This window comes from Nelusetta ayraudi, unplaced genomic scaffold (assembly GCF_046127955.1).
Source record: "Nelusetta ayraudi isolate G7.1 ecotype Tasmania unplaced genomic scaffold, CSIRO-AGI_Nayr_v1 ptg000090l, whole genome shotgun sequence".
Classification (NCBI taxonomy): Eukaryota; Metazoa; Chordata; class Actinopteri; order Tetraodontiformes; family Monacanthidae; genus Nelusetta; species Nelusetta ayraudi.
In genome coordinates, this window is record NW_027466140.1 from 4,678,638 (window position 1) to 4,703,474 (window position 24,837).

At 49.4% G+C, this 24,837-nt stretch overlaps 2 protein-coding genes across 5 annotated transcripts in view; one reads left to right on the forward strand and one right to left on the reverse strand.

Moving 5' to 3' along the window:
• The window catches only part of elf1 (E74-like ETS transcription factor 1), a 42,661-nt gene extending 29,296 nt beyond the window's left edge, over positions 1-13,365 (forward strand). For 2 of the 4 annotated variants that reach the window (XM_076046780.1, XM_076046779.1), the window contains exons 2-9: positions 730-1,079; positions 5,636-5,810; positions 6,505-6,609; positions 6,721-6,882; positions 7,108-7,191; positions 7,761-7,953; positions 8,589-8,939; positions 10,126-13,365. In XM_076046780.1, coding sequence (XP_075902895.1) covers positions 1,008-1,079; positions 5,636-5,810; positions 6,505-6,609; positions 6,721-6,882; positions 7,108-7,191; positions 7,761-7,953; positions 8,589-8,939; positions 10,126-10,951 — 1,968 coding nt within the window. In that variant the 5' untranslated portion in view covers positions 730-1,007 and the 3' untranslated portion in view covers positions 10,952-13,365. Of the gene's footprint in view, positions 1-729; positions 1,080-2,947; positions 3,099-3,439; positions 4,380-5,635; positions 5,811-6,504; positions 6,610-6,720; positions 6,883-7,107; positions 7,192-7,760; positions 7,954-8,588; positions 8,940-10,125 lie in introns of those variants that run through there. The other 2 variants (XM_076046781.1, XM_076046778.1) reach the window with 2 other exon arrangements.
• Positions 13,366-17,642: 4,277 nt separating this feature from the next.
• Positions 17,643-24,837, reverse strand: part of tnmd (tenomodulin) — a 52,710-nt gene continuing 45,515 nt past the window's right edge. Inside the window, exon 7 of the mRNA XM_076046790.1 lies at positions 17,643-18,790. Within this exon, the coding sequence (XP_075902905.1) occupies positions 18,581-18,790 (210 nt within the window). The 3' untranslated portion in view covers positions 17,643-18,580. The remainder of the gene's footprint in view (positions 18,791-24,837) is intronic.

Consider the following 24,837-nt stretch of genomic DNA (forward strand, 5'->3'; position numbering starts at 1 on the left):
ACCAGCCCTCCGGCCGTGTGATCTCAGCTGGCTGACACGCCGAGAGACCGTCTTGGTTTTTGGTCGCAGTCGCTGGAGATTCTCCTGGATCCTCCCCAAATGTTTCTGGTGCTTAATTCACAGCGGCAACACGGTGGCGCGAATAAGTGGTTTTCCAGAATAATTGCCAAAATAGTCGACGGTTCTCCGCTCTTTGATGTGGCCTGTTTTTCATTTGAAGCTTCTTGATGGTGCATAAGACAAACAAAACCACACTGGCTGTGCTTTATATTAAAGTGTGGCTTTTTTTTTTCGTTTGCTTCTTGAGGAGTCCGTGCAGCGAAAGCAAGAGTCTCATAGCCGCCGAGTTAAAATTAAATTGGCGAATTAAAGCGTGTTTATTTTCACTTGAGGCTTTTTGACGCAGCCGTAAAGGAAACTGGGCTGCTGCTGTCTCGGCTTCTCGTCAGAGCTCGACGCAAGTTCAGAGAACTAGAGACGGAACAGGACAGAAGAGAGTAGGAAAGAGAAATAATCATAAAATCTGTGTGAAGCAAATAAAATTCACACTCCTCAAGTTCAATCCAGCTGTGTCATTTCAAGCCGTTTGGCATATCAACTCTTCTTCTTCTTAGTCTGTTAGTTGCTGCTTTCAGTGCCTCTGTAACACCTTTATGTGGGCAACAGCTCAAACACGGCAACGTCCAGGACGCGCCTCCTGACCCGAATCCTCTTCGTGTCTCCCTGCAGGTGTAGATGCTCCAGGCGCAGCGGGACTCGGCCTCCGCGTCACACAGGGGGCGAGGCTGCTCCCACCTGGGCTAAGTGCGCCTCCGGAACCCGTCGCCGCGACCTCCCTGTCGGGCCGCTGAGCATCCGGATCACAGGATCGGAGGGAGTCCCAGCCGGCGGGGGGGAGGAAAACAGCTCGTCGGCTTGTGTGCGAGCGGAGAGACGCAGCCGGAGGGGCGGACAGACGCAGCCAGGAATCTTCGGAGGCCGCTCCCTGACCTCTGAACTCTGCTGCGATGACGACCGCCGTGCAGCCCAGCGAGCTGGTGTTCGAGTACGCCAGCAACGGGATGGATGAAATCAACCAGGTCAGCTTTTGCAGTCTTGTCTATCGCGTCCGCGTCTGAATAAACCCTGAAGGTCCCATCTTATACACGTCCGTCCCGGTGAGCAACCTCCAAGAGTGTCAAACAACTTACGCCAGCCAGGCCTTAAGTGTATACGGTGTGGATAGACGACAAAGTTGAACTTCTGCTTGGAGTTACTTACTTACTCACTGTCTCTGCCATCTTTGCGTCGTATCCACAGAGGTCTTTTGTGCTAAAGATATGCAGAGGCGCAAAAACGGCCGGAAACGCAGCACCCGATGAGTCAGGTCTGGTAACCCTGCTGCATTTTACGAACTAGATTGTCAGATATTGTCACGTTGGTGCAAACGTCAATCACCAGACGTTTAATTTCCAATGAAAGTTTGCTTTCAAATAACTAAAGCTCATTGGCTTTCTCATGCTCAGAAAGTGACAGTTGCAGTATAAGGCCGCCCGGCTCCAGGTGAATGTGATTTAATGGCAGATGGGGCAAGATGGCTCTTTTGATAGTGAAGGTGGCCGACCCTTGGCCACAACAAAAACAACATTTTTAGCCCTGTGTTTACAGCCTCCCAGAAAAATATTTCTAACTTTTTACTTTTTGCTTTGTTGAATGGTTGGATTTAGAGAAGAGGTTGCAGGGGCGATAGCAGTAAAGTCTCATCAGAAAAAGTTGACGCCAGGAACTGCTGTTTAGTACATGCTTTCTGAAATGTAGGAACAAAAGGGGATGGGCTTCACTGGCTGGTTGTAAAACACTAGTAAAGGCAACACTGTGTAATATGGGACCTTCAAGCCTCAAGATCACTCCAGTTGAAAGACTTTCAGACCGGAGGGATGCCAACCTTGCGTCAACTCTTTGAAAAAAACAAAACACACGTTTTAGCAGGGGGCTGTAAAAGCGAACATCGACCCGGGCAGGTCTGGCTGATGCAGTCTCGAGCCTGTGATCTCTGACTCACGTCGAGGAGGAAGGGAGGAAGGAAGGGCAGGAGGGGAAGGATGAAACGGACAGTAGGAGGAGGAGGTGGAGGTCTGGGAAGAGCAGGGGGGGTTGCGCTGCCGCTGGAGGAGAGAGACGGAAAGATTGAGAAAGCTCTCAGCGAGGTTAGGGTGCGTGGGAGGGAGGGGGCGGGGCCTGGCCTCCAATCTGTTTATGGCGCTGTGGCTAGCGAGCGTGCACGCTCTGCGCAACCTCAGCCTGGAGAGTCCTCTTGCTGCCTGGTCAGGTGTGGCTGCAGCAGCCCCACCCCCCACTGAAGGCACACACACACACACACACACGCACGCACGCACGCACACACACACACACACACCTGAGTGTCCTGTGGAGCAGGCTCCCATTGTCAGCAGGGCTGGATGTGTGTTTACGTGCGTTGGTATCTGTGTGTTTGTTGTCACTGGAGCCTTGAATAGCACCGCTCTGGCCCAACCTGACGGACCAGTTCTAGAGGACCCGCTTGCTTGCTCGCTCGCTCGCTCGGGATCGAATAATTCCATTCAAAGGTCTCTCATTGTTCCAGCGCTACAGTTTTTGTTTCTTGCTGCACCCACTCAGCCTGTTATGCAAGCGGTACACCCCATATTTACCGAGTCTTTCGAAAAAATACCCCTAAAAGGAGCAACGCGAGTCTCTTCCGAGCGGCCCCGGCTGTTTTGGTTTTCGCGCCGCCTGATTCAACGATTTATTCTACCCACAATAAAAAAAAAAAAGCTGTTCAGGCAGACAGTGATATCATAGAATAGGCTGTGTAATGATTAGCCACGCTGTATTGGTTCTAAGTCAATAAGTAGCTCTGTTACTTGTAAAAAAATAAATAATACAGAACATAATCCAGGCTCTTTAATCATGTTCTGATCCCGCACAGAATGCGTCTTCAGGGATATAAAAGACACTACAGAAAACTACAGAACACAGGGGACTTCTGACTTCAATGTAATGACTCATGCAACGCGAGAGCCATCATTATGAGGATATTGCAGGTGCGAGGACGGTTGGACTGCACTGTGGGCCAACAGGTAATGCAGCAGAGGTTTTTTTTTAAAGAAAGGAGTGTGAGGGGAGACCAGGGGACGAGAGGACGTGGGGGAGGTTTAAGCACAGCTTCCACAGATGCTGTTGCATTCAAAGGCAGAATGGGGAACTCGGATATGCAAATCGAGCCAGATTCTTATCGCTGCCTGGTTACCGGGCTAGAAAACGTGGCGCAAAGTGAGCTAAAAAAGAGGAAGGTGCAGTGAAAAAAAACTCTGAACGCTCTCTTTTCCTCTCGCACGACTGCGCCGTGGTTTGGTGTGTCCAAATAGTCAAATCGCCTTTTTTTTTGTTTTGTTTTGTTCTGTTTTGTTTTTCACGACAAAAAGCAAAAACAAATGGAAGGTGTCTCTTGGGGGAGGGGGTAAAAAGAATGAAATAAATAGAAAAGAAAATCAGCCTCCACTTAACATCAAAACAATGGCAGAGACAAACAGCCGAGGCGTCTGACTGCTCCATCAGCAAACTGTGGGATCCAGACTCCCGACGTTTGATGGGAGGTGCTCAGCCGTTGCAGGCGCTCAGCAGACCGATAGACAAAATGCCTTTTGTCTACACACACACACACACACACACACACACACACACGCTTAACTCTCTCGCTCAAGGACAGCAAACATCACTTTCAAGCCCGGGCCGAGGGAGGGAGGAGTGGTAGCCTCGCTCGTCTCGTTATCCGATAGCGTGTCTCCCAGAGACTCCGATAATTGAGAAACATTCGGCGTATGTGACACGTTATTAGCATCGGTAGTCAAAGCACGACTCTGGGGTTTTTTTTTTGCCCCGGGATGCCTGGAGGTTGTTTCTCGCTCAGATGACATCAGCTCGCTGTTGTTGATCTACACAAGGCATCTTGCGCAGTAATCACGCCCCAGACTTTCGCAGACACTGACAGCACGTTGAGGGAATGTCAAACAATTCACGGATATCTATTGTTTTGTGTTTGTTTTTGGGGGATTTTTCCCCCCTTTTTCTTTTTCTTTTTTTTTGGGGGGGGAAGGCCTTAATCATCCAGTGACGTTTTCCGAGTAATGAGCCGCTCTGTTGGTTTCCTGGTTAAAGTGTAGCTGGGGAGGGGTTGGTATCCATGGACTCCTATCACCAGCCAATCCCACCCCCACAGCTCTAAGCCCAGACACCTGGTTTGCCCCCAGAGGTCTCGAGCAACAATGGACACTTGTGCAGAGAGACAGATAAGCCTTTATCCTCGTCCCTCCTCCTGCTCCACCTTTCCTCCATCCTGCTGCCCCTCTCCTCTTAATCAGGTAAAAGCAGCGAGGGCTCCTCGGCATTTTCAGTCAAATATTTTACTCCCGGACAGCTAATTCATCTCTGTCAAACCTCTTCAAGGCTGCCACATGACGGTGTTTGCAGCACTGTTAACATTTGCCTCCGTTTTTAGTTCTGCTAAATCGTCATTCCAGCCGAACGTGAATTCATCTCGCCCGCGTTTCTCTAGCAACCACACAGAGAGGCGATAGTAAACGTGTTGTTGTTGTTGTTCAGTTTTCAACATGCGTTGTGTTTTGAAGCCGCTGGCACAGCTAAATGACCCGAATGCGCGTTTCAAGTGTAGTCTGCTGCCATCTGCTGGTGGTCAGTCCACTCAGAAGTGGGACGCACCAAAACAATTGAAGTGACAATTTTAATATTCGTAAAAATAAGGCATTGTTAAAAAACAAAGCAAAAAAACATTAATAATTAATACAGAAATAAATAAATAAGTAAGATTAACGCTAATAAATGAGGATCACAACAGGAAAACAAAGCAGTGTTCAAGGGCCGTGTTGACTGGCTTATTCAAAAGCACTGACTCATCCCCGTGTTATTGCTGCCCGCCATGCACCGACCACTCGGCGAGCTCTTGACTGAATCTCTCATTTGCGCTGCTCTCGGGTGCGTTGGAGTACTCCTCTGTTTGTTCTTAACATTTCGGCCCTCCGACTCCGGTAATTCCCCGCCGTTCCCTCGCCGCTTTCCTGCGTCGGGCCTGAAATGGGGCCTTCAATCCCCAGTGCAGCGTGGAGGGGAAACATGAAGGAGGAGGAAGGTGGTGGTGGCGGCGGGGAGTACGTGCTCGCCTGGCAACCCATGATTGATCCATTAACATTCATTTGGGCTTATACAATTCCTTGAGCACAAGATTAACTCCTCACAGGGGAAGTAGGCCAAGCAGCTGGTTCCTGCCTCGTACCGCCGGCTCCCGGCGGACGGCCGCGTCCCCACAGAAGCCGGCTCCCCCTTCATGCTACGCGCCTCTACATTAGCTGCAAACGAGCGCGGATCCACAACATTTTACACGGACATAAAAATAAGAGAGCGTATCCCGATGTAACATTAATATGATGTCGGCTGCGCGCCCGCATACTTGCGATGCAGTATGCAGTGAAGGAATTAATGGTATTTTTATTGCCTATACACACTGGTACGTGCAGAGACTGCCAGCTCCCCTCTTCCATCTTCCATCTTCATCATCTCACAGTGTTTTTTCTCTCTTTTTTTTGTCTGTGTCTGCTTCCAGCTGGATGACCCGTCCGTCTTCCCGGCGGTGATTGTGGAGCAGGTGCCGGCGGCCGACCTGCTCCACGTGTACTCAGGCCTGGAGTCCGACGAGGTGACCAACGGCATCCTTGTGGACTCGACCATGCATGTCGTGGAGGAGCCGTCCATGTTGGTCGGTGGGGTCGACATCACAGGTGCTGACGATGTGTCTTTGGCTCTGGATTTTCATCCCTAAATACCTTTAACACAACATGAGCAATGCGATCTTGAGATACTCGTGCGCTTTAAAGATCCCATTTTCTGCAACAGTTTGTGTGTCTACGGCATGTGCGTGAATTCCTAGAAATCACTTTACTTGCCTGCTCCAATTTTTTAAATAAAACTCAAACGCTAAGACATGTAGCATCAGGCCTTTGTGACGTCTCCCTGGTTAGTGAGATGTCCATATGGCGGATCTGCTTTTTGATCCTTTATAATTTCCATGTATTAGCAAGATTAGCTGATATCCAACATATTGCAGGAGGCTTTAAACAGAGGGCTATACATTCTGCGTTCTGGAGATCAAAGACGGTTTTCATTGAATAATTCTGCGGCTCCATTGAAAGACAGAGATCTGAGAAGGTGCATTATACCGGACCTTTTAACTCGGGATATTGGCAGCCACCGATTCTGCAAGTTGTCACACTCGAAAAGATGAGGGAGTCTGTAATGTTCATCACAGGTACACTTCAACTGTGAGAGACAGAATGTAACGGAACACAGTTGAAGTGTGCCTGTGACAAACATTTTCTAAGTGGGTTTTAAGTGGGACAACTGGAGCAGCGTCCGCACGATGCAGTGAACCATTCCCTGCATGGCTGCTGACTGGATTTGCTCTCTGTTGGACAGAAACAACCGTCTCCGGCGCCGAGGACACCATGGAGACCAGCGAGGCTGCGGCCGCCCTCCTCAACATGGAGTCGCCCAATAACATCCTGGACGAGAAGCGCATGAGTATGTCGCATACGGCCGAGGCGGACAACTCAGTTGCTGCCAGCGTACATGTATATTTTGAGAGTGAAAAGCGACTCGTGTTTTTCCCGTCTCTCTTCCCGCCCGGTCAAGTTCCCACCTACGGCACTCTGCTGGAGGCCGACTTGACGTACGCGCCTCTGAGGCCCGACCAGATGGACAACGGCGGCCTTGACATGTCCATGGAGGAGGACACCTCATCCATGGACGAGATCGCCCAAAAGTGTCCCTTGAAACCACAGAAGAAAACCAAAGGTGTCGCGCTCACACACACACACAGACACACACACACACACACACACACACACACACACACCTGAGAATACACACTCGCAACGCTCTTGACGACAATGAGCGGCGCTAAATCCAGCGCTCGGTGTTGTGGCTAATTGGGCGACTTTCACTTGGAACTCTCACCCTCCCTGCCCCCCAACCCACTCCACCCCTCTCTAACACACTTCCCCTTCATTTTAATCACAGTGCGGAAGCCGCGGGTGGCGCGTCCCTGCTCCCCAATCACCACGCCGAACCTGCCGCTGAGGAAGAAGAGCAAGGAGGGCAAAGGTAAGCCCCGCTAACTAGTCCGCACTCTCTTGTTAATGAGCTGGTAAAACTCGAAGGTCTCCTCCCGTTGGAGTGCGCACACAGCGCGCACTCCTCAAACTCCACCTGCAGCCGGGGTTTGAAGGACGTTGTGTTTTTTTTTATTGAGTGTACCGCACCCGCCGCCGCCTTTCACCGTGAAACGCGCAAGTGATTGCAGGGCCGGAGGGCACGTGAGTGTGCGAACCACGAATGAGAAGCCGGGGTCGCTCGGAACAGCCGGTCTGGGCTGCGCGCACATGCATCACCCTGTCACGGCGTCGGGGGTTCAAGTGGCTGCCGGGAGCCGTTGCTGTTTTTAACCACCTCTCTGGCCGAAAACGCCGCGCAAATGAGAGTAATCTGCTGGCGGCCCCGCTATAATTAATTCCCTTCCGAGGCGCCGCGGTGACACGCAAGTGACATAACAATGGCTATGACAAAGGAGCACTTCCTGCAGCAGCCACAGAGGTGCACGCGCCCAAATTAATTCTAAGACGTCAATAGCGGCTGATTTATTTTTGTTTTCGCCCCCGCCCCCCACTCCGCAGGCAACACCATCTACCTGTGGGAATTCCTGCTGGCGCTGCTGCAGGATAAGAACACCTGTCCCAAATACATCAAGTGGACGCAGCGGGAGAAGGGCATCTTCAAGCTGGTGGACTCCAAGGCCGTGTCGAAGCTGTGGGGCAAACACAAGAACAAGCCCGACATGAACTACGAGACCATGGGCCGAGCTCTCAGGTAAACACAGTGCGGAAATGAGTCCGCTTTCATACTGGACCCATCGTCCATACTTTTCGTCTGGGACTCAAGGGGATCGTGGTGAATTATCAAAAAACAAAACAAAATGGAAAACCTTCAGCCCTCTGTTTGCACCCTCAAATTAAAACTCTCAGTTCTCTTTGTTGGACCTTCCACATGTTTGGAAGGTGACATTTCCTAGGTCTATGGAAGCCAGTCTCAGAGGGTGAAACAGGTGTTCGCTAACCTGCAAGAGGCATCAGGGCCATTTGTGACATCACTAGAGGCTGATTCCAAAAGACATTCTGTGAAAAGTGGAAGCAGACGAAACAAGCTGGTCCTGAGGTGGCCTTAGAGGGTGGTACCAACCACTGGCATCTCCACTAGCCCAGGAGAGGCATCATTGCCCTTTGTGACATCACTAAAAAAAAAAAAAAAATCGACTTTTCTCATTTTCAATGACAGATGTGAACGTTTTGCATATTATGTGAGCTTCAATCGTCTCAAAGTCAACACTAGCGCTACCGCATATTCACAAGCACAAAACATTGTCGTTTACTGGATATATTGAACTAATGCTCTCCTGTGTTGTTATAATGCCTGTGATGTAAAAAGCCTGTCTTCCTCCTGCACAGGTACTACTACCAAAGAGGCATCCTGGCCAAAGTGGAGGGCCAGCGGCTCGTCTATCAGTTCAAGGAGATGCCGTCCGACCTGGTGGTGATTGAGGACGAGGACGCGTCCGCCGACGCCAACGGCGCCTACGGCAACCAAAGATCCAGCAACGGCCGCTCGGTGGTGCGCGGGGGCTCCAAAGGCCACGGCAGGGCTCACGGTCACCAGCAGGGCTCGGTGAAACAGATGAAGAAGGAGCCCGAGGACGAGTGCTTCTACCAGGAAGTCAACGGCGAGCATCTCCTGCACTCGGCCAACATGCTGCAGGCTAGCCAAGCATCGATCGTCCACGACCCGGCGCAGGCTATGAGGTAGGCGTCCTTCAAAAATCTTCTGCTCGGAGAGTTTTTTCCATTCAAGATGTGAGGGATGGTTGTGGAGCGTTCATCATCTTTGAAGCTGTCTGCTAAATTAAAAATACATCCAGCTGCCAGCTGGCATCGCAAAATGGCTAAAAATGGAACTAAAAGTCTTGGTTGGCCGCAGCGTGATAATGTTATCGTCTGGAGTTTGATGGACAAGAGGTTCCTTCAATCACCTCTAAAGTTTTGCCCCGTCTTTCCAAAGACTTTCCAAGTTCTTTGCCCAACGCACATGTGAGATATATTATACATCCAGAGATGCTGGGAAGCGTTTCGTCGGGTGTGCGGCGTCGTTTACAGCGCCTTGATTGATGAAGCCTATTTGTTACGTTTGGGCGGTTTTATCTGCCGGGCTTATTTATGACGAGGGAAGACATTAGAGTCTTAATTCTCCCCCTCACTGTCACAAAGAAAGCAGAATCTGGTCTTGAGGTTAAATGGTTTCAAGGAACCTCAGCATGCCAGGTGAGTCGTCGAGCGGGACGGCCTCCATTCTGAATTGGCGAGTTGCTTTGTGGAGGCAATTTTATTTCTTTAGCACGACTCAGAGAGGCGTAAAGCTTATTTCTTCACACTGTTATGTCTCAACTAAGCCCAGGCAACCTTTAATCCATGAGCGAGTTTTGCAGAGTTCAGCCTTTTATTCAGAAAAAAAAACAAAAAACCCTGTTATTTCCAAAAGTCCAGATAAACTGACGAAACCTTTGATGTGGAGGAGCTGAACTCGCTCGCGTCTCTCGATGCTGACCCAACTCTTTGCTCCTCTTTTTTTTTATTATTGTCTCCCTTGCTTGTATAATTAATTTTTATCAGCCCTCTTATAAATATATATATATATAAAATATATATATATATATTTTTCCCCCTCATGCGGCTGCCATCTGCAGTTAAGACTTAAGCAGAACAAGCGCTCGGCGGCGCAGCTGACAACACTGTTTGTTGTATTTAATAAGGGATTTGGTGCCGCCGCTGTTTAGGCTCACAGCTGCACAGTCTCAATGGGGCTCCATTAAAAAATAATCCCTCTCTATATTTGCCGAGGTACAAACTGCATGTTGAATCACGACGGCTCCAGTCTGAGGAGAGCGACGCTCACTCCTCTGCTCTCCTGCGCTCTTTCTGTGCCTCCTCCCAGGGCGATGGCTGCCTCCGCGTCCATCCCCATGGTCCTGGCGTCCCCCGGCTCGCTGCAGACGCTCCCCCTCACCACCGTGCTGGCCAACGGGGACAGCCACTGTTCCCCGCCGCGGGTCATCCTCCACGCCGTGCCCTCGGCCGCGGGGGGCGGGAAGGACGTTCTCACCATCCAGGCGGCCTCGCTGGCCGGGGGAGGGGCCTGCGGGGTCGGCCTGCAGGACGGCCTCCCCCAGCAGCTGCTGGTCACCAGCCTGGGCTCCTCGGCCACCTCCTGCACCTCCTCCTCGGCGGTCATCAGCTCGGCCGCGTCCCATCTGAACGGCCTGCCGCGGCTGGTCACCATCAACTCCACCTGCGGCCAAGCCATGGTGGCGCAGCAGCCCGGCACCGTCATCGCCACCGTGCTCAAGGCGTCGGGTGACCCGGCCGGGCTGCAGGTGAAGGAGGAGCTGCTGGACCCCAACTACTTCCAGTCGGTGTGCAACGGCGACCCGTCGCTGGCGGCGGCGGTGGTGTGCGCCTTCGAGGCGGAGGACGAGGACGAGGACGAGCTGGAGTGCGGCGAGCGGGACGAGCTGCGGTACAGGACGATGATGGGCGACCCCGGCCAGAACCACGAGGCCCCGGGCGCAGCGCTGCTCAACGGACACTGCTCGCAGCGCGGCAGCCCCAGCGAGGGCCTCACCCCCGTGGAGGAGCTGGAGGTGCGCGGGGAGATGTCCCTCCAGCCCGAGCCGGGCATCAAGGCCCTGCAGGAGCTGCCGCTGTCCGTCCAGCTGCCCGTTAACTTTATCCAGATAAAGACAGAGCCGGCGGAGGCCTAGGCACCGCGGCCACCCAGCGACAGCAACCGTTAAATCCACCCTGAACCTTCTCGTCCTGGTCTGGTCTGATCAAAAACAAGGGAATCTTTCAGTGGAATTGGTCAGTTTGGTCAGCCTCAGGATTTTTATTTTTTATTTTTTTTAAAGAACAACAACAACAACAACAACAACAACAACAACAACAACGTGCCTAACTTTTAATCAAGGGAGTGTTTTATTTTTTAGTCAATTTCACCCAGATTCAGGAACAACCCACGGTTTTCGCAGAGAGGAGGGAGGGAGCCCTGACGGCTGGAAGATGAAGACGACGCTCTTCCTCTCGAGGAGAACAGCCATTAAAGGAGTAGAAAAAGCAAAGCGACCCACCCTGCCCTGCCTACCCGGCCTTACCAGATGTGCCAGTTAGTCATTTTTCTTATCTTCTGCTGCGTCTTGCTGGATCGCATTCTGAGAGGCGGCGACGGCAAAAAAGCGAAAGTGACTGAACGCCACGCCGAGCAGGAGGGATCAGACTTTGATCAGAAGACGCAGACTGCCACGTGCTTTGAACGGCAGACGCCTTTCTGTTGCCGCAGACGTGGGACGGCTGCTGTGACACGGTGTCCAGGTGCAAAAAAAACAAAACAAAAACGACGAAAAAAACAAAAACAAACCCACCCGAGACACATATCTCCGACTCTGATTGAAGAGTGCCTTACAGGATGTTCGACCCCAAAGACTTTTTCTTTGAAATGTCTGGCAGCAAGATGAAAAACAGACTAAAAGGGCCTTCTCAGTCTTTGAGACATTTTAGAGCTCATTACTCAATTATTTTCGTATAAACAACAACAACAACAAAAAAAAAGGAAGTTCTGCGTTCGCTCTCTCTGCACCTGTGGCCTTAAAATATTCAGTGACTTTGAAAAATGGGTATATTTCTTTAGAGTTGGCCAAGGACGGTTCGACACCAAAAACTCTGCGAGTAGCTACATGAAAAGAAAGGTATAAATATATATAAAAATATATAAAACGTGGCACAAAAGGAGTGAAAAGACTAAAAGTGAGATTTTATCGTCGGGGGGGGGAGGGTTTGGAAATATAAATATCCATGCAACTATAAACTCACACACACACGCTCACGAGACGAGAACATAACGACTTTATTTATTTTGTGGATTCTAAATTCTGTATAAAGCAAAAGCATATATTTACGTGTGTGTGTGGCGTAGAAACATGAGGGACGGATATGCAAAATGAGATTCAAAGAGCTGGGAAAAAAATGTTTTTTTTTTTTTTTTTTTTTTTTAAAGGACCCTCATTTTTTTTTTTTACATGTATAGCATTCCATATTATCAGCTTGAGTATTCTTAGAGTTTCTTTCTCAAGTGCTGAGTGCAGCATTATTATTCTCCTCCCACTGTTATTTGCTCCCACTGTACATACCCCCCCCCCTTCTTTTTTTTTGAGCGTCTGGTTTGAACATATACCAAATGTGCTTCTTGCAGACTAAACCTCCCCCCCTCCCCTTCCTCTTCCTCTTTCTCCTCTTCCTCCTCCCCAACACCCCCGTTTCTCAGAATCATCAATCCCTGTGTCTTAAAGTCTGTCTTCCTGTGCCGCCCCTCCCCCCCCACACTCCTTCCAATATTCCTTATTCCTCTCACCTCATCTCCTCTCCATTCACCTCCTTCCTCTTGTCTCATTCCATCTCCTCTCCCCTCCCATTTCCTCATCTTCCACCTCCTCCTCCTCTTCCTCCCACACTCCAGTCAGCTGAGTCTGGTCCTTTCTTTATTTTCTGCCCTGCTTCATTACGGACCTTTCATGCCAGCTGTGCGATTGGCCCCTTTGGTCCCGCCGTGGTGATGCGTGTGTGCGCGTACCTGTGTGTGTGTGTGTGTGTGTGGATGAAGCCATATTGATCTGTAGTGGTCTCACGGCCAAATTGGTTGTGTTTTCCACCTGGACTGTGGCTGCGGAGCGAGGACATTCAGACAGGTCGACCTGGACCGGAGTTCAATCGCTGCTTGTACAATCCCAACGTTGTGTCTGCGGAGACGCCCTGAATGTATGTGTGCCTGTCAAGTACACGCGTATGCAAATTTCTTCTTCGACAATCTTTAATTACACTGGGTCGCGTTTGCATCCGAATTTGCCAGTCTTTGTGAGCGGGGATTTAGTGTTTTTTTTTTTGTCCTTATTATCGTTGTATATATTCACACGTCTTCTCCCTGAAGCGCTGTTGTTTTTTTTTTTTGTTATGTTTTTTTCCCTCCCCTGTGAGATGTTGAGGCATGTTCGCTGCTTATGTTTTTGTTGCTCCTCTTTGTCATGGTTGGTTGTCATTTTGCCGCCTCCATCCTGAATATACAATAGATTTTTAAGAAGAAAAAAAAGTCAATCTACTAATTAAAAATGCAATCTCTTCCATGGAATGTCCTCTCTAATGTTTTTTTTGTTCCTTCCTCAAAGAGCTTTCGAAGAGGCGCAAATAAAATATAAGAATGTGCGCTTAAAATTAGACTTTGAAACAAATGGCCCGCAAGCAGTTGCATCAATTTTCTACCTTACAAAGTAGTTTTACGGCTGGACGCTCGGCCGCATTGGCATGTCGAAGAAAGAGAGACGGTGGCTGTGGGGAGAAACTGGACTGCAGCCATTAGCGGGCCGTAGACTGATTGGACTTAAGAGCACGACTTCTCCAGTTGCTGTGGGTGGATGAATACATTAGCGCGTGACATGGCCACTGCTGCAGACAGCCGAGTCTGTCGCCACAGCTTGCAGAGTGAAAGGTGTGTGTGTGTGTGTGTGTGTGTGTGTGTGTGTGTGTGTGTGTGTGTGTGTGTGTGTGTGTGTGTGTGTGTGTGTGTGTGCGTGCGTGTGTGGTGCATTGGCTTGGATTGACTGTGCATGAATGTTGAGGGTCGGGGTGGAAGTGCTGCTGCTGCTGCTGCTGCTGCTGCTGCTGAGGAAGCTGTCTGGCAGCAGGACTCGCCTGCTGTGCCGAGCTCTGTCTACACCCACATGCACAGCTGTGCACCACACAATCCAATCTTGCCATAGGGGTTAACACACACACAAACACACACACACACACACACACACACACACACACAGTGAGAGACACAGACTCTGAGCCGCAAACAAAAATCATCTCATGGGGGGTTTTTGTGCATGGTAGAATAGTTTAAAAAGGGAGTGTGGGATTCCTGGGAGTCGGGATCAAGACGCCCTCCGTCACACGCAGACAGACACTTTTACCTTCCTCCTCACTGGGGCTCATTGATTGCCTGCCAGACGGTAAACACAGAATGATATACTAGATTAGCAAAGTGATGGAAGGCTACGGGGCAGAACGTGATGCCTTTGCCGCTTCCTCGGACCCACAAGATGGAGCGGGTGCCCGGTCCTGGGAGAAGAGCGGAGGAAGAGGAGGAGGAGAACGGGGGAGAAGAGGAGGGCTATTTCTGTGTTGCCTGCGGCCACTGACACAGCGCAAGTGTTTACTGCTGTGCCATGCTTCCTCTCACAGTGGGAGCAAGTTGAAGGATGACGACTGACATGATGGTGCCGGTAGCAGCAGCAGCAGCAGCAGCAGCAGCAGCAGCAGCACGGGGAGAGCTTATTTAACCGTCAGGTCAGCGGACTGATTTCTCGCAGAGAGGAGAAAAAAATTAATAAAATAAAGGCTGGCGGTGGGATGTGGGGAGCGCCTGATGAGTGCTGCGTGCTGTCGCTGTTAGCAAGCTGCTCAACTCTGACAGGCCGCACGCCGGTTTAGATTCAAGGATGGTGGTAAAAGGAATCTTTTCTTTAAAATAAATAAATAAATAATAATATTAAAAAATCTACAAATGATCAAAGCATTCGGTAGAAGAAGAAGAAGAAGAAAAAGAAGAAGAAACCGTTGGGGAGCCGATGTTGTGTCAGTACATCCCTCCGACCACAAGATGGCACTGGTAATACACGTGTCCTCAGCGGACCTCTCGCCTCAGTCTGACTTGCCAGTCTGCCTCAGGGTTACTATTCCAAACGCAGACACTCGTTGCGTTCGCTCTCCATTCACCCACCCGGAATAACAACAAGTCCAGGATCAAAATGAGTCAATGATTTCTGAAATACCAACAGCAACAAATGAAATACTAATAAGATGCCCGGAGTAAAGTTTTTCGGCGTTTTTGATCAGTAACAAAAGGAATGAAGTCAGACGTGAAGCGCTGCTGATAGCGACCGGAACCTCCGGGTTCGTTCAGACTGCTGATCTCCTCTCTTCCCGTGTCTTAAGGTTTCATATTAATGGCCCCCCAACAGTCCATAAATGCATGGCAACAACAGTGCAAAGATTTGATTCACTGCTGGCGTGAAGACGTTCAAGCTTGATATAGCCGTTGGGTTGTTCAAGGGTAATTGATATTTACGTGGCTCTGTATTTCAGCTCATCACGTCTGTTCTGACATGTCCAAGCAAAGGCATATGATTAAAGATGAGTCAGCTAATGTTCTTTCTGACAATATGCATACGCAGACACGAGAAATGTCAGTACTTTCTTGCTTCCACTCACTTCACCTTTTCAAAATCAATGCGTTCTGAAACATGCTATTCTTGAAAGCCGCCCTTTATGATGTCACAAAAAGTATGGGTACCCCGCCCAGGGTTAGAGAGCTCGCGCCCAGCCAGATGTTTTTGCCCCATGTGGAATACAGTACATACAAATAGGGCTTAATGTGCTCTTTCCTTGAGATCTTCAGGGTTTTTTATTTTATTTTTGGATAATTAATTTGGATCTGCACTGAAGACTGGGATGAAAAACAAATAATCAGAAAGTCGGTATAAAATGGGACCTTTAAATGCAATTCTAAGATATCCACTTTAATAAGTTGCACAGGCTATCTTCATCATCAGTCATTGCATACTTGAAAGGGAAACCAACAACCCTGACAGCTTCAAGAGCTGCTGATTACATTCAGGCGGTTTCCACAAGGATGCATTCAAAGACCCCTCTGTAGATCTCAATGCCAAGACACAGGAGGGAGGGCCGTTATAGCACATCGCCACTGGGCCACACACTCACAAGCACTGTTAGAAATGCAGAGTCACCTCATCATCATCCTCACCTGGGTCTCTGTGGAGATCCCTCGTCTTTCTTCTTCTTTCTTTTTTGTAATCGTGAGACATTAAAGTGCATCAAAGCTTGACTTCCGTGCTCAATATTGGCCTTCAGTCCCAGCAGGCGAGGGGGACAGCCTCCAGGAGGCGGCTGTTTATATCTGTATCAGTCCTCTTCAGTGTGGGTGAGCCAACCCATTCACGACAACTCTCAGGGCTTCCATGGCAATTTGCTCTCGCCATTTCACAAAAGAGTCCTCGGAGTCCTCAGAGACCCCGCTAGATAGACAACTAACAGAATCGAGGAGAGAGGAGAAAAAAAACAGAAACAACACCACTGACACTATTTCCCCGACACCGACGACCGGCACCGACTGGCAACCAGCGGCACCCGAACGCATCGTTTCGAAAGAAGACTGGAACGTTTGATGTTGTGGAGGAAATGGCAGGAAATGAACTGCATAAAAGCCTTTGTTTTACGAACTTTTATCCCCCCCCCCTCTACCTCCCACCAAACAGAAACGCCTCGCAGGCTCTTCGGCACACTTGTCAGTTTAGTTGAAGTATGTTTGCAATTATTGCATCTGTTAACTCGCGCCACTATTTTTCACCCGGCGTGCCGCTCGGGGCTATTGACATTATTGATTTGAAAATAACAATATGGCTGCAATTCGAGCTCCGTTTTTTTTTTTTTTTTTTTTTTTTTACGAGCACATCCATAAAACATTTACATAAAGTGATACGTTTTGTTGTCTTTTTCCTCCCCTCTCCGCGAAATCCATTCTGCCGCAAAATATTATTGACATATTTGACATTATCGCCGCGTTGAGCGGGCGGCAGCGCCGCTAAGCAGGCGAGACGAAGCCTCATCGCGCCTCAGTCTCAGGTTGTAATCCAGAAAACCACAAAAGCGTCCTTGTCTACTCCTTTTTTTTTTCTTCTCCCCTTGTCACGGTGCTTTTAATTTGACACTAAACGCTGGTGCTAATGAGCGGTGGGACCGCCGGAGAAATGAGAAGGAGGCCCGTGTTTTTTTCCCGCGGCCCGAATGAATCACAGCTCAGCCCACGCCGCGTCGTCTTCTCCCACCGTGTTACATTCTGCTGCCTTTTTTTTTCTTTTTTTTTTTGTTACAGTAAAGTCATATTTTTTCATGTGAGGGGACGACTGACATCACTCACATGGTGGGATTTTAATTGGGGGAGGGAGGAGACATGAAGACGTAGACAGAGACGTAGACTTGAAAGGCGAAACACGACGGCGCGAGGACTCCTCGTTTTTTTTTTTTTCTTTCTCTCTTTGTTGAACTTTTTTGAACGTCTCGCGCAGCTCCGGCACTCTCGGGCATTCGCTCACTTTGTTATTCGCGCGGCGGAACATCAATTACCAATTCCTACCTGGCTCGCTTATCCGCCGGTTTGCCGACGAGTTATTTCTGCTCGACAGATTGAGACGCGCCGGCGAAAGATTTTGAATGAGGGAGCCGTTTGAAAGTGGCGCCGCTATTTTTAAAGCGCTCCGCAACAACAGCGGGGTGGTGTTGGGGAGAAAAAAAACAGTGAGGTATAACGCGGCAATAAACACTTCAAGAGGAGATGTTTGTATCTTTTGTATATATCTTTATATAGTGATGGCAAAAAAAAAAAAAAAAAAAAAAAAGTGAAGTGGGAAGTTTGGAAACAGTGTTCCTCCACGTCCAACGCTGAAATACAGGAGGTGCACGAGGCCCCACGGCCAAAATAGTCATCAATCTGTCACTGTGCTATACGCATATAATTAGTAAATATAAATCACTCCATGTCTCCCGAGGGACCCCTCGGGAAGCACAGCGTTTAATAAATCACGGCGTGGTTACAGAGCAGGTTTGTGTCTGCAGTTTAAACAATGGTGAGGAAAACGAGGCGAGACACAATTCAGATCAACAACATGATTGCTACACACTTCTCTGTACACTTTCATGCAATTCTAACATTATACAGTAAACATTTTCACCTACAGAACTTACATGCACCTCTTGAGAGGGGTACGTCACTCAAAATCAAAATCAAAAAAAAAAAAAAATACAATTAAAATGGAAATGTTACCTATTTGCTACTCACCGCTCTGCCGACGGAGGCTCTGTTGGACGCCGCCTAATCCAGGTGACCATTCTGGAGTTTCACAGCACGTTCTGACTGCATGCAAACTCACAAGCCACACTCTTTGGGTGGCTGTCACGTGGGTCGGAAGATGTCGCCAGAGCCTCCGCAGACACAAAGGGTGAGTGGCCAATAAAGCTTTAGATATGAGCAAACTGTCCCTTTTGACAGAGCACTATGAAGGGAACAATAATGAAGTTGGGCAGCTCAGACCACCAAATCCTTTTAAAGAAAGAATCCCAATGCTTCGGGAGCCATTTAAACTCGCCAAATCTCAGCGGGCACAACTCACAGATTGATTAGCAATTATCCGGGGCCGACCGCAGAGGCTGTCTGGAATATATACTTATATGTACTGTAAATGCCAAAAGGGCTCATTTGCAGCTCCACTGACAAGTGCGGCTGCTCAGATCCGGCCCAGCATGCGGGCGATCCACCAGTTGCATGGCATGATGACCTGACAGATGACCCGCCCGCCTTGGTAGTAGTACGGCCACGGGTTGTAGCCGCCCAGGGGCTCGTGGTAGCGGCGGCAGTGGCGCTTTCCGCTGCGACAGGCCTGGCAGCAGTAGCCCCGCTCGTCCAGACGGCTGTCCAGCTCGATGCCGACGTCTCTCTGCAGAGGAGACAGAGAGCGGGCCAGTCATGCCGAGCCGTCCAGAGGGGTGAAGGAAGGGAACGGTAAGAAGGAAAGAAGGAAGAGGAGGATAGCGTGGATTTAAGAGCTGGCTTTGTATTGTACTGAATTTTATTTTTTAAAAGGTTATGATATACACTTATTCCCTGCTTGATTTGCTTTTTGCTTGTCAGCAAAATATACTATATCTATCTATCTATCTATCTATCTATCTATCTATCTTCCTGCCCTCCACCTCCCAACCCCTTTTCCTCCCTCTGCAGGGCTCCTGTGTAATCAGAGCTCACCTGCTACACCTGGTCCTAAACTTCTGGAGCTTGATTAGCTGAGTAGCTCCACAGGTGTGTGTTTGCCCCTTTCCTTCCAGCTACACCCGCACACAGGAAACCTGACTTGGCCACCTCACCACCTGGATTACATGTAGCTGTTTTGCAGTCAAGATAGGAAGCCGCACGCGAGGTGGAACAAGGATCCGCTGTCAAGAGGTGAGAGCTGTTTTCTTTGTTCTTGTGTTTGTGGTTGAGGCAATTGTGTTGCGATCCACTTGGATTCAGGGCCAGTTGTTGTTAGACTTCTGTGTTGTGAAAGTTGCAGCTTGCTGATTTGTCTCAGTTTGGAAACATTTATGCTGCGCGCCACCAGAGTGTAAGATGGACTGACCCGAACCCAAACCACGGAGAGCCAACATAAATGCGTCTCCAGATATTTTGAAAACATGACGGTCGTGTCCGTCTAATTTGTTTCCAAACACCAATTTTTTTTTTTGTTGTTGTTGTTGTCAGAATATCCGCTGTGGCCTCCTCGATAGGAGATAAGTTCACGCTAGCGAATATACAGCAAGTTCACACGCTGCCCGAACTTGCTGCTCTGCGCCCTTGTGTGACACTGCATGAGCAGCACAGAGACGAGTTGCAGAGGGAAGAGACGGATGAGGTGAATTTCTGATTGTGTAGGCCAGCGGGAAATATATGTAAAAACCAACCAAGAGTGAAAAGATCAACAAGCGATGGCGGAGGAAAATGCGGAGCAGTGCTGTGCGCCTGTCAGCGTGACAAAGAGATCTAGTGGGGTTGGGGGGGGGGTGGACGGGCTTGATTTAGGCTTTGGGAGAATAAAACATGATATAATACCCTTGACCTTTCTATTATGCGGGAGACAGCGCCGGCTCCGCTTGGCTCCGCGCGCCGCTTCGTCATCGCATCCAGCACTCGCGAGTCCGCCTTCCGCCGACCGCTATTTCCAATCAAAGAGACTCCGACGTCGGTAGTTACCAGCGTAATTACACTCTTTCTTTCATCCCTAACCTCTCAACTCCCCCGGCCGAGGCGAGCGGCCAAAATGGCAGCCCCTCCTCCCGCGGAGCATTCAAATTAAAGCTCGCCGTGTCTTGGCGCCCTCCCCCTGACCTTGACTCTGAGTGCGCAGCACATTCCTAAAGCAATTAGCGGAGTAATGATCGCCTAACAAGGATTCTTTCATTCGCTCTCGCCTGCTGCCTCTGAATTTATAGACGGGCCAAATGAAACCCAAACGAAAGGTAAATTGTCTAGAATTAATGGCCCTTGGATTTTTCCATTGTGGCGGTTTGGTTCATGCCCTCAAAGACGCTGAGGGGTGAAGGGGTGGGGCGGTGGAGGCGGCTGAGTGCCATCCCTTTGATCAAGAGCAACTCCAAATGTGGGTTCGGGTGGGGGTTTGGGGGGAGGAGCGAGAGGAGGGCCACTTAAACCGGCCAGCGGAGCCAGTAACTGTCCTCCGAACGCATCTGACCACATTTCAATCTCCCTCTAATAAATGATTCCCCCGCAGACACTCCAGCGCCGCCGTCGGCTCAAATTGCTGCCGATCGGCAGCTGATGACGTTTGGGGAGAAAACTGGCAAAATTCTTCAAATGCGCCCCAGAGTGGCTCACTCTGCCGCCACACACACGCGCAAAAAACAAAAAACACACCCACTGCTGGATGTGTGGGAATAGTTTAATTCTTCATGTCGCCGGCTGCATTAGAAATAGGGCTGCAGTCCCCCCCCCTCCCCATTGACCAATAGTTGACTTGCAGCTAAGCCCCTCCTTTGAACTGTCATCGTCCAATCATACGTCAGCGAACCTTAACTTAACGAGGAAGGTCAGTCGCTCCAGTTCTTCCGGTTAGCTTAGCTAGCGGAGTTTGTTACCGCTAACACTGAGGCAAGATGAAGTTTGTTCTTCTTGAAGTTCTTCTCTTCTCTTCTTCGGAAAGCAAAAAAAAAATAAGGGGTCCATCCAATTTTGTGCTGGTCCATGATGACGCCACCAACGCATACATATATATTTGACATCAGCCTTACATCATGTACTGGCTTAACGTAGGGACTCCTGGTGTCAGACATCAAACACGCCCTGATGTTACTCATGCACCTCCGACTGAGCGGTGTGATAATGTTCCATCAGACCGGTTTCAACACCACAGTGACATCTCGGACCCGTGATACTGGAGAGTCCAAGTCACCAGCACACTGAGTGAAAAATACAGCTGGGGCGTCGAGTGAAGCTGTGCTGGGTATTTGATTTATTGGAATTATAAACTTAACAAGACAATCGCTGTGTTAAGTATATATGGTTTAACAGAGCCGTGTAAGTTGTCTAATTCAGAACAGCACAGAACCTGAGGAGGTTTGTGTTTGGCTTTGTGGACTGGAAACTATGAATTGTTCAGGTTTAGGTTGCTGATTGTCCTTCTAGTGGCCATGAGGAGAACTGGTGATCAACCCTGCCTTCGCCCCCAGTCAGTTGGGACTCACTCCAGCAAAGTGTGCAGGAGAAGAGGTGACTTTTGACCGTGGTCGTATCAGGACAGGCTGGTTAGACGTGTGGCAGCTGGACTGAGGAGCGGAGATGTTTGTCAGTATCGGCGCGGGACCGATTTGTGCTTTTACCTACTCGGTGCCTGACTGGTGCATAAACCTAAAGCATTTCTCTCAGCACAAGCGACGGACATGTTTTTCATTCCTGCGTTTTTTCTCCTTTGTTCTGTCGCAGTCCCTTTTTAAACTGTGATTTGTGGCGGTTTTCAGGTCTGCGTCAACAGAGGAAGCTTGTAATTTTCAGTCCGTTTTAGTCCAGCACTCCAACTCGTACTTGAGTTTGGAAAATACGAAAGAAAAGCCTGTGCCCTCTTCGAACCTCTGAATAAGTGCACTATAAACATGACTTATCGGGGAGTGCGCCTGATGCAAGGCGTGATAAAGCGAGTGAAGTTACACACTGGTGAGGCGGTCTTAAAAAACACAGCGCGCGGCTGCGGTGGATGATATCTGGCGCGGCCAGGCTTGATTTATTGATATGACAAGCCCAGGTAGGCTTTTTAATGATTTATTGTTCCACGCGAGTCTCAGGTCATCAGCTTCCAGGCGACAATCTGTTTGGGAAACAACACGAAGGCTGTCAGTGGGCCGGAGATAGTATTATCTGCCGCGCGCAGCCCCAAACTGGGACACGGCGGGGGGGAAAAAAAAAAATGAAGCAAACGTTTTATTCAAATGACGCGCCGTTCCTTTTCCCTCTTTTCTCCAAGTCCAAGCAAGCAGCCCGTGGGCAAACAAGCATGGCAGCTTCAACACGCTTGATCAGAGAGATCATTGAACACAGTGGTTCTCAACTGGTAGAGTTTTTTTTTCCTTATCAGGAAGTCGCGACCCATATTTATTCAATTCAATTCAATTTATCCAATTCACCTCACATGCGTGTTTTTGGACTGGGTGGGAGGAAGCTGGAGAACCCAGAGAGAACCCCACGCAGACGCAGGGAGAACACGCAAACTCCACACAGAAAGGCCCAAGACCAGGAAGTGAACTCGCGACCGCTTCGCCACCCGCGCCGCATTGGTTAGCAAACTGCCCCAATTAAAACAGCTCTGCGGCCCAAAAGTGGGTCGCGACCCACCAGTTGAGAAACACCGCTTTGAGAAACGACAACACAACAGCGAGAAGGGAGGCGACGTATTAATCACCCCCGGCTGCTGGTGAGTTGCCGCCGTGATAAGAACGGTTCACCTTGGGAAATCCGAGGCAGTCGCTCAAAAACGAGCCGCATTAATGAAGGGTAAAAAGCCATTACCCCTGCGCTGCGTCTGATTTCATCACACGCTCACACACACACACACACACACACATAAACACACACGCTGGTTATGAATGAGTCGGCCGTCTAGAAAAGCCCGTGTCAGTCACTCAGGAAAGATGCGATGAATCAAAGCTCCGCCCTTCCACAACTCCAAAACGCTCGTCAGCATCATTTCCACGCGCGGACGCATCATTAAATCGCGCCGCATTTATTCAAGGATGCGAAACGGCAGAGATGGCGTTTGTCGCGTGGACAGTTGCAACGTGATTAAAAAAAAAACAAAAAAAAAAAACCCGACCAGGTCAGGCGGAACGACGACGAGGCTTGCGAACGAAATTGAGCGAGGAGACATTGGCACATTCCGCTGAACTCTCCGTTGGGTTCAGGAGATTTGGCTTCTCCTCCAAAAGGAGTCGCTACAAGAAGAGGTGACCGTGGTGATTGGGTGTATTGTTTATTTATTTTAGTTTTTCAAAATAAAACCAAAGCCAAAAAAATGAAAGAAAACCACTTGTTTTTTCTGTTTAGTTTTTCCAATTCACGACATTATTTTTTTAATGCGTGAGAGAGATAGCAACAGGTGCTCATATCCTCCGGTCTCAGCGTCGCCCTCTTACCTTATCTCACATAGACATAGAAAACTTGTGGGTCACACGCCTTGCCTCAAATCAAAGTATCCAAATAGGACAATTGGCTGTTATCTGTTCTGTTTTTTTTTTTTTTTTTTATTTCATATGAGCGCAAAATTGTGAATCAGAAAAACAATTGATCTGTTTTTTTCATTTTGGTTATCGTAACAGATATTTAAAAAAAAAAAGCAAGTTGTTATTTCCTTTTTTCGCCTTTGGTTTTTATCTCAAAATGAATGATATGCAGATTTGAGTTTCTCCTTCGTCCGGCGACCTCACAGCTTGATCCTGAAATGATCAGCGGCCGCTTTTCAGAGGCTCAATCAAAAAAAATAAAGTATCGACGCACAATCGGAAGGTGGCGACGTTAGACAGAGTGGAGGAGGAGGAGGAAGAGGAGGAGGAGGAGGAGGAGGAGGAGGAACGACGACGACAACCCAACACATGGTGGATGTCTTTACCAGCGTGCACCCACTAGTTCAGAGCGCTGGAGACCCTCGGCTGCTCTCCAGGGGTCAAGGGCGGCGGCCGCACCTCTTCATCCTTGTCAGATGGTAGTTATTCAGTTTGAAATTCCCAGGGCCACCTCTGATGCGGGCGGCACTCCAGCATGGCAGCCCGCAGTCAAAGGTCAGCTTCATATATCTGCCAGCCTCTGTCACAAGGACTCGCGCAATTATTCTAGCAAGCTCACCGACGAGGGCTGAGCGGCGAGAGGTTCCGGCGAGTGAAATGCATGTTTTTTTCATGTGTCTGACACAGTGTGTGTCTGTGTGTGTGTGTGTGTGTAGAGCGAGAGAGAGACACGGATGAAAGGTCTAGGTAGAAAGAGAAGTAGCATCAGCAGCAGCAGACTGCCTGCGTGTGCGTGTGTGTATGTGCGTGCGTGTGGTTTGCTGCCTGCACGCGCATTTACATGACTTGGGATTGAAAAAGAAGAAGGTTGGGCAAACACATTTGGCATCCAACTGGAATGAGCCGGAGAGTTCAGACTCCCAATTACAGACTGCTGCCCGGCCTCAGCTCGGCCACAAAGGCCTTTGTTATCGCCGGACCCACAAACAGCGCCTGGATGTGCGCGTCAGAATGGATTGCAGCCGTATGCATAACTCGGCTGATAAAGGTTTCAAAAGGGGGAGCCGAGTTTTTCATCCCCCCCCCCCGGTATGTTTTAATTGCATTGCGGGCGCATCTCCTGCCGCAGACGATGAGGGAGAGACGGCGCAGGAGAAGCTGGGGGAAATTGAAGAGATGAGCAGGAGGTGTTTCTGGGACAGGCTTGATAAATGTCAAGCTA